This window comes from Chelonoidis abingdonii, chromosome 6, assembly GCF_003597395.2.
Source record: "Chelonoidis abingdonii isolate Lonesome George chromosome 6, CheloAbing_2.0, whole genome shotgun sequence".
Lineage (NCBI taxonomy): Eukaryota > Metazoa > Chordata > Testudines > Testudinidae > Chelonoidis > Chelonoidis abingdonii.
In genome coordinates, this window is record NC_133774.1 from 17,345,064 (window position 1) to 17,355,023 (window position 9,960).

Genomic DNA, 9,960 nt, shown 5'->3' on the forward strand with positions numbered 1-9,960 from the left:
AGAAGGAGAGATGGGATTTGGCAACCTTTCTGTGATGACTGGATGTAGGCTCCAAGCAGGCAGCACACCTCCTGGGACGTCATGTCAGGTCAGCAGCTGGATGCCTCCATCTATCTTATAGTATCCTATCTTAACCCTCCTTTCATTCTTTATTAATCCAGTCCAGTATCAGTCATTCCCTTAGTTTGCCTTGGATTGACTTGCATCTGGTATGTTCTTAGAGAGCCTGTTTCTGTCTAGGGAAGTCATGGAAGCTCCTTCACTGGAGGTTTCCAAAAGGAGGCTGGATAGCCATCTGTCTCAGATGGTTCAAACACAACAAACCCTGTATCTTGGCATGGGGTTGGACTAGATGACCCTTTTAGCCTTATCGTTCTATGAGCCAATCATAAGAAAAGACGGTTACTCACCTTTGTAACTGTTGTTCTTCGAGATGTGTTGCTCATATCCATTCCACACCCACCCTCCTTCCCCACTGTTGGAGTAGCTGGCAAGAAGGAACTGAGGAGCGGTTGGGTCGGCAGGGGTATATATCAGGCACCATAGTGGCGCCACTCCAGGGGGCTACCTGCCGGCCCACTGAGTGTTGCTAGGGTAAAAGTTTCTCCGACGAACATGCACGCGGCGCGCGCACACCTAACTGCAATGGATATGAGCAACACATCTCGAAGAACAACAGTTACAAAGGTGAGTAACCGTCTTTTCTTATGATTGGCTCATAGAACGATAAGGCTAAAAGGGTCATCTAGTCCAACCCCATGCCAAGATACAGGGTTTGTTGTGTTTGAACCATCTGAGACAGATGGCTATCCAGCCTCCTTTTGGAAACCTCCAGTGAAGGAGCTTCCATGACTTCCCTAGACAGAAACAGGCTCTCTAAGAACATACCAGATGCAAGTCAATCCAAGGCAAACTAAGGGAATGACTGATACTGGACTGGATTAATAAAGAATGAAAGGAGGGTTAAGATAGGATACTATAAGATAGATGGAGGCATCCAGCTGCTGACCTGACATGACGTCCCAGGAGGTGTGCTGCCTGCTTGGAGCCTACATCCAGTCATCACAGAAAGGTTGCCAAATCCCATCTCTCCTTCTGAGCACTACCCCATGCTGCTCAGCCACAAGGGCGCTAATGATACTGGCCAAATTGAAAGTACTACATCCAGGAATAAAGAATGTAGGCCATACTTATAGTATGGGAGCCTCTGTGCTGAAAAGCAGTGACTCTAAAAATGACTTGGAGTCATGGTAGCCAATCTGCTGAACATGATTTCCCACTGCAATGCTGTGGCCAAAAGGGCTAATGTGGATGTAAAAACAAGAGAATATCAAGTAGGTTATTTAACCTCTGCATTTGGCACTGGAATATTGTATCCAGTTCTCATGTCCGCAATTCAGGAAGGATGTTGATAAATTGAAAACAGTTCAGAGAAGAACCACAGGAATGATTAGAGGGTTAGAAAACCTACCTTATAGTGAAAGACTCAAGGAGCTCAATCTGTCTAGTTTAACAAAGACAAGGCTAATGTGTGACTCAATCACAGTCAGTAAGTACCTTATATGGGCAACAGAAATTTGCTAATAGCTCTTCAGTCCAAAAGGTATAAAAGATCCAATGGCTTGAGCTGAGCTAGACAAATGAAGGTGCAATGTGGTGGATTCTCCATCACTGGAAATCTTTAAATCAAAATTGGATGTTTTTTTAAAAGACATGCTCTTAATGAAACAGAAATGAATTCAGGGGAGTCCATTGGCCTGTATTATGCAGGAGGTCAGACTAAATATTGCAATGGTCTCCTCTAGGCTTGTAATCCATAAATTTATGAATGCCCATCAGCCACAAAATCATCTTTATCGGTTACTTTTCTGCAGAACACACAGACTTAAGATAGCTGCTGCCATCCCATTTTAATGTAGATTGTTCACATGAATCAGTCATTGTTTGGAAAACCATACAAACTATGAAGACGTCATAATAACATGCAAAATAATTTAGATCTTTTGACCTGCATAGTGAAAGTATCTGTTCTGTTTATAGTGTACAGTTATAACTTTATCATCTCAGCTTCGGCTGATAAGTGCACTCAGCATTGTCATAGACACGTTGGGAATGGGATTATGGTCTGTGTTTTACATTATTTTATTTCTTCATTATATTTTAACATAGTTATAGCTAACATGGTTTGAGCGGGGCTTCTTCTAACCATAAGATGAGGGATATTTCATTCTGAAAACCATGCCTGCAGATGATTCTCCTAGGCAGTCATTAGCATAGCTTTGTCATGGTTCTGACATGGTTCTCAGAAAAATCAACCCTGTCGACAAAGGTCAGAACCCTACCAGCAACAACCATGTTTAAACAATTCTGCTGCTGAGCATCTTTCTGTTTCTCTCTATATCCAGCAACACATTTTCTTTGAACCAACAAGTTGGGAAACTCTGTCCCTATTGGATATTCCGTATACAGCCTGTATTTCCAAGGAGGAACCCTACAGCTTGGAGAAGATTCACCTTGTGTATTAGAGTAACCCACACACCTGCTAGGTGTGGTGTTCTGTCCCGTCTAGTGGCACCGAGACCACTTAGAGAGAGAGAGAAAATGAGTTTGCTCTACAGCCTTAGCTAAAAGCTAGTTGGCTGTTAGCTCATGCAATAGAGGCTCAGGCACTAAACTGCAGAGGCCCCACGTTTGATCCCGTCCGCTGATGACCGGGGTCTGTAGGCCTTGCAGTTCCTGATACAGTGACTGCGACTTTGCAAAGTAGTGCTGCTAAGCTGCTGAGTGTCTCAAAGATTAATGATCTCTTCATGGAATTTCATAGACACTCTTTCTCCAGGAATAAAAGTTTGTCAAGGCAAATGATGTCTCAATCCTTTGGCTATTATTAACACTTTTATATTTTGAGGCTCTCAAAGCTATCTAAGTGGGACTCAGACTTGTAAGCCATCACTGATGTGATTTCCTCCTGAAACATAATTTCCCTTGCATTCCTGTCTTGAGGGAAATAAAAGTAGATGAGATGAACAAGAAAATTGAATGAATTGCAAGGATCTTTTGAAATGTCATCTTTTCTAAAAAAGGCATTTCCTTATGAGACAGCAGCTGTTTGAATACCCTCTTTCATTATTTCTGCTGTTTAAAAAGTGCTACTAATTTTGACTTGCGACGCCTTGGACTGACAATAGATAAGATATATTTGTTTTAAAAATATGAACGAGTGACACACCAGGAGGATAGTTTTATTGTGCCCAGGAAGCTGGTCTTTTAGTACATCAGTGATTTTTAGTTAGTAACCGTGTAATTTAAAAGTTGCCATTAAAAAGTCAGCCTTTGCCTAGAGTTTCCCCGTAGTGCTATCCGAGATACTGCAGGTTCTCAAAAAGAACAGGAGTACTTGTGGCACCTTAGCGACTAACAAATTTATTTCAGCATAAGCTTTCATGAGCTACAGTTCACTTCTTCGGATGCATAGAATGGAACACACTGACAGGAGATATTTATACATACAGAGAACATGAAAATGTGGAAATATGCATACCAACTAGAAGAGTCCAATCAATTGAGATGAGCTATCGTCAGCAAGAGGAAAAAAACCTTTGAAGTGATAATTGAGATGCCCCATAGAAGGTGTGAGGAGAACTTAACATAGGGAAATAGATTCAATTAGTATAATGGCCCAACCATTCCCAGTCTCTGTTTAAACCTAAGTTAATTATATTCAATTTGCATATACATTGAGTAGGAAATAACTGCGGTATATCAGCTACTACTTTGTGGCAATTCTTGGCAAATGATGACTTTTAATGACAGAGGCTGTGAATTGTGAGGAGGTGTGAGAAGGTAAATGTATGTTTAAGTTTTAACTCCTTCCTTCCTGGGGAGCCTGGTTGGTTCAGAGGATTTTTACTGTGCTATGGAACCTTTGAAATCCAGGCTGCACATTCAAATCCACAGCAGGTGGATGGTGACTAAGAACTGTTACCATCTGATACAGTTCAGCAGCCTATGTGAAATGAATTTGGTTGTCTTGGTTCCATTCCCAGTGACCAGGTGTCCTTTATCACAAAAAACATTTGCTAACTGGCAGCTCTGTTGGCAGTCGAAGCAGAGAGGTCAATGACAGAATAGGCCAGAGAGACCTAACTCTACTCACATCCCCACAGCTGCTCCTTCCAGGTGTCATATCAGGTCGGGCGTCAAGTCTCCAGAACTGTCAGTTCACCACATTTCACCATCACTAAAAAATAATAATTTTAAAAATCCATCCTGTTCAACGGTATTAATTTCTCTGCCTGAGTGAACAAGCATCTGGGGGCAAACAAGTTAAACTAAGTAAAGAGTAATCTTGGGAGCCTCACTAATCATGCTTTCAGTGTAAACCTGCATATACTAGATCCTTGTCAGTTATGGGCATTGAAGCAGCAAATCAATATCTCAAGGTCAGTTTGTCACTCTCTTATCCCTTTGCTTTTATAGTTCCTGGTATGACACATTAAAGCAGTGGCTCTGACTGTTCTCCTAGTTGCCTGGAGATCTTTGATATAGGGAAGAATATTTCAGAACATAAGGCAAGATTTTAAAAAGTCATTAGTGATATTTGGGCCCAACAGGGGACACCTTAAAGGAATCTGATTTTCAGAAAGTACACCTGCCCTCTGAAAAACAAGTCTTTTAAAGGTGTTTCTGGGTAGATCCCCAAAGCTCACTAATTTTGGCCCCAGAGTCTAATATTCTAGGGTGAGAGAATATGTCTAGTGGTTAGATGAATTACTGGATGTTTGGTCTACTAGTTTCTATTCCCATCTTTGCCCATGCTTGCATGTATAAGCTTGGGCAAATCACTTAAACCTTCTGCCTTTAACACATATGTAAAATGTATTTATTTCACAATAGTTTTTGAAGGTATAATTAATTCCACTTTGTAAAACACATTGCAATCAATGGGAGTTAGGTGCCTAAATACCTTCGAGGATCTGGACCCCTGAAATTTTTGGATAAAAGGTACTTTAGTATAGGAAAGGTAAAAGCCACAGCAGTAGTGGGAACATCTCTTTAAACACTCTTCCTGCTTACAAACAAAGCCGATTGTCCATCTAATCGCAGAATGTCTTTCCCAGGTATCAAGTAAGTCTCTCTTCTGATTTGGAGTGGCGACATGACAAATACCATGATACAGATGAGGTACAACGGGACCCACGTGCAGGATCCGACTCCATTGCTGAAGAAGCACAAGTTGATCCACGCAAATATTCTCAGAGCAGCTCAGAGAGATTCTTGGAGCAATCACATTCCTCAATGGATCGAATGTTTGATGTTGATTATGGGAAATCATGTGATTACAAAGTGGGGTCACCTTCCTACTTGGACAAACTGCTCTGGAGAGACAATAAACCCCATCATTACTCAGAGCCCAAACTTATCTTAGACTTGTCGCACTGGAAAACAGCAACTATAGCACCCACTGCAGAGTTATCACTGGAAGAAGAACCATCTAACCTCTTTCTAGAGATAGCTCAATGGGTAAAGAGCACACAGTCAGGTCTTGAATGCCCTAGTCCTCTTCCAGAGCTTCAAGAACAGAGTCTGCTCTCTTCTCCTCACCATCATCATAAAGAAGCCAAGGATGTAAACAGTGAAACAGACCCTCAGTTTGACTTGGATGTCTTCATCTCTAGGGCGCTGAAACTTTGTACGAAACCTGAGGATCTCCCAGACAATAAGCTCAATGATATCAATGGGGCTTGTATTTCAGAACATCCTAATGAGATTGTACAAACAGAGGTGTTTCAGAAAGAGAGGTGGTAAAGAAACAATGTCTGATATTCACTGCTAATCTCTTTGTAAGTCTTTGATAATGCATCAATTACCCTACGGTGAACAGTAATTAAGGTTTGATCAGTCATTGAACATGTCAGTTTCTTACAGTATAATGAATGCCTTTTTATTAAAAGGTGAGCACAAACCAAGAACCCCTTTTGATGCCTTAGAAATATACTTAAAGGAATCAAGAGGTGTGAATGAAATATTGAGTTTTTTATGCTGCCTTAACAATTTTGCCTTGTAACTTCTGGGACCTATTTGGTATTTCAATATACAATGGAGAGATGACTGTACAAGTTTACAAACAGAAGTTGAATGAACTTCCTTTTTTATATATAATATCTTAAAGGAATAAGGATGAAGGGGAATCCCTTCATTATGGTCAGACGCTCCCCTGGTTTGACAGGTTCAAAACACGTTGAACCAGAGGGCTTCTTTGATGAACTCATCTGAGTATTGTCTGTACAGAAAGGAGTAATGTAAGGGCACCTCTTTCAGTAATTAGTCCTATATACAGCTTTGACCAAATTCTGCCTTTAATCAGGAAATAGGGGTTGGAAGAATGTAACTAAGGGCAGAATTTGGCCATCGGGACAGAAAATGAGGCTGCAATATTAATGGGGAAAGAATTTGACCTACAGTGTATGGGTCATTCTGTTTGTCTCATTGGGAGAGAGAATTTTCACTAATAAGCACATTCTTCTAATCTGGTTCCTCACATAAACAAGTCTTTCCATTTGCAGTCTAGATGTGGATCTGAAGTCTGCCATTTTTAGAAGATCCAGCACCATAACTATGGGTGGATGAATTAAAAAAGCATAATGCAGAGAAACCTGTCTTAAGCAACTGCTGAAAGAGCCAGCAAATACTGGCAGTGTGGTCTGCAGAGGAGGAGAGAACTGGAAATTCAGGAGTACTGAGTTATGATCTTGGCTCTTCCACTTATTTGCTATGTAGCCTTAAGCAAGTCACTTAATGTCTCCATTACAAATTTCCCATCTGCAAAATAGGATAATACCTTGCTCAAATAGATGTTGGGCAAGTAAATTAGCCAAAGCTTGTAAAGTGCTTTGAATAGCCACAGTACTATATAAGTGCTAAGTATTGTTATATCATTTTTCTAACAGAAATTGGTGGTCTTTGGCTAAAATTTGAACAAAATCGTATGGAAACTTTCAAGATATGTTCAAGTGGTCACTTAAACCAGTGGTTTGGCTGTTGGAGGTGGTCCTCTGTGCAGGCTGCACAACAGGGACCGACCAGCAAGGAAAGGTGATCCCCTTACTGGTGGCATTAGATTCTTACACTATATATATGTATATATACAGTGTGTACATATGAAGTATATACAGTTCAGATATGAAGAAATATTCAGATTGTTGTGGGCAGATAGACTGCTGAGGCAAACAACAGTGGTAGTCCATGCCCGGAGTGCTTCAGCTCCAATAAACACACCGAGTGGGAGAAATCAGCAAGGTTTATTTGAGATCTCAAAGTGGTGCTGGGAGACTCGACCTGCCTCAAATCCAGCACGAGTTAATACAAGCAGGTTACCTTTTTTATACTTTACCTCTAGCTAAGCCGTCCCTTTTCCCCCCTCCCCTTTTCCCCCTATAGCAGTTACATTAATCAGAGTCATTAAACTGTTAAACTCAAAACTGGAGACTACATGTCTAGTTCATTAGGCCTACTACTTTGAACAACTATCTTGTCCTGTCCAGAGGTGTTTTATTTCACTCCCTTGTGGCAGAAGTATGCAGCTTCCTTATTTATTTCTGCTCCATACCAGTTTGAGCGGCCTTGCAACTGATAAGGCTCCGGACACCTGGCCTTTTGTTTATTTATTGGCCTGCTAGGTCGATTAGAGTTTAAACATGGAGGGACTCTTGTTCACTAGAGACTTGAAACAGGGAGACCTTATATTCTTATTGCCTTTTCCTTTTAAAATTACTTAGAATAACGCTTAGTGACACTTAGTGGCCTCAACAAGATCTTTCCAAGGCCCTTTGCTTTCAGCTTCCTTGGACGGTTACTAAGTCAGCAGAAAAACAACGCTACTTTGTAAATAAGTATAACCACAACTGATCTATTGTAGGTTCTGTTTTCATCCACACTTCTGAGCACCTTAATAACTAATCAGCTAACTAAAATTTGTATATTGAATAAATGTTATATACGTATATTTAATCAGCTAGATCAAATTTTAAAAAATGGAAAACATGTAAATAATAAGTGTTTTAAAAAATATACGTATTATTCTTGTCATCCTCCCATTTTGTTTTCCAGCATGACGGCATTACTTTTGTTTGTGAAAAGATAAACTACTGAGGGTTCATATGTCACTACTGTCACATTACAAATTATTTTTACCCTTTTGAAAAATGATCTATTAAATATTGTGAGATGTGAAGGAAAATCTTATGAGGATTGAATGAAAGACGAACTAATGCAGAATTTAATATTACTAACCAACATTTCTAGTATTGGTGGAATCAGGATTTAGGGACAGGTTCAGCTTTATGACAATTTGTGCTAGGTGTTTAAGAGCTGAATAACTTGCCTGTTCTTACTGTTAAGAATTTACTGTACTTAAGCTGCTTTAAATAGTGTTACTCCAGTTACTTAGTAGCCCAGTTCAGGCTGCCAGCTGAACAGATTGTGAGGCAGGGGAAACCTGGTTCAGAGGTAAAAGGCACCTGGAATGCAAAGAAAGTGAGCACCCAAACGTCCAGCAGTGAGAAGGGCTATGTCCTGGTTCTTGGAGCTGAACGTTTGGGGGCCCTACTGTTGCCGGCACAGAGTGCCCGAGGGTGGCAGCGGTTGGGTCTGTTGCTCGGTGTGCTTCGCAACCAATTAAACACACCAGGGTGGAGAAGTAACCAAACTTTATTTGAGCTCAAATAAGATGCCTGGAGCCACGCAGGACTCAGATCAAGCACAGCGAAACAAACAGCTTACCTAACTGTTTATACTAGAACCAAAACTGATACAAGTTATAACACGATCTGTCACTCACACTGTCCCCACCCAAGGCTAAGTCTGCCTAGTAACAGTTAAACTTCCCTCTCAAAGGTTAAATCTACCCTGCAACTGAGGGAGTAGGAGTAGCCCCTCCCAACTAGGGCAACCTGAGGTCAAACATGGAGGAGTAAAACTCCAAATGGAGGCACTGGTACACTATGGTTCAGAACAAGAGGACTTCATCGTCTCTCATGGCCTTCCATTCTCCTGAATTACCTGGGTTATACCAAGTGCGTCCCCAACACTACTTTTAAATGTCACCACATTGTCCTGGAAGGAGAAATAAGGGAGGGACAGGAAGAGATCACTTAAAGTGTGTAAAAAATTATTTATATACCTCAATGGAAGCTCAGTGCATTTACTCATGATGAGCCAAATTCAGACTGAGACAGTGGATGTGTCTCCAGTCGAGCTGCTCCTGTTTATGCCAGGTGAATTTGGCCCAGTGAGTGTATGACTTGTCACCCTTGTTCAGTTTATTAGTATAGCTTTCAGCAAGCCATGAGGTCCTGAAACATTATTCATAGCACCCAACATTTGTGGTATCCATATCCCACCTCTTTAGCCACCAGGAAAGAGTATAAAATATGTGTGAATATAAACCCTGCCTGGGTTCAGTTCTGCAATGAGCTGATTGCCCTCAGTTGCCACTGAAGTCAGGAGTTGAGCGTGCCCAGTATCTAGCAGGAGATGCACAAACCTTGCAGCTGGAGGCCCAAATGAGAGGAAAACTTTTGGGACACAACAGAGCAAGTAAGATTGTAGGATCAAACAAGTAGTGTAGGAAGCGACTCTTAACACTGTATATTGATAGAATAAGCAAATATTTACTTCTGTTCTGTTAAACCCCCATATTTACTGACCTGAGAAGTTAATATTGATCACACAATGTCAGTATTTTCCCTGAAGGACAATAAATCTTCATGTTCACTGAAACAAGAAGCCATTTTATATTTGTTGCTACATACAATCTGAATGTCTTCATCAGAAATATCTGGGACTCTTTTCACTGATGAAATGTCAAAATGGTGATGAATGTCAAAAGTTTATCAGTTTTTCCTTTGGAACTAGCATTGTAAAGGGGAGATGAAGTTTGAGGGTCAGAAATAGAAGCCT

General features: G+C 40.9%; 1 protein-coding gene across 1 annotated transcript in view; it reads left to right on the forward strand.

The window, feature by feature from the left end:
- The window catches only part of MAPK4 (mitogen-activated protein kinase 4), a 152,293-nt gene extending 145,114 nt beyond the window's left edge, over positions 1-7,179 (forward strand). Inside the window, exon 6 of the mRNA XM_075066869.1 lies at positions 5,121-7,179. Within this exon, the coding sequence (XP_074922970.1) occupies positions 5,121-5,808 (688 nt within the window). The 3' untranslated portion in view covers positions 5,809-7,179. The remainder of the gene's footprint in view (positions 1-5,120) is intronic.
- The last annotated feature ends 2,781 nt before the right edge of the window (positions 7,180-9,960 follow it).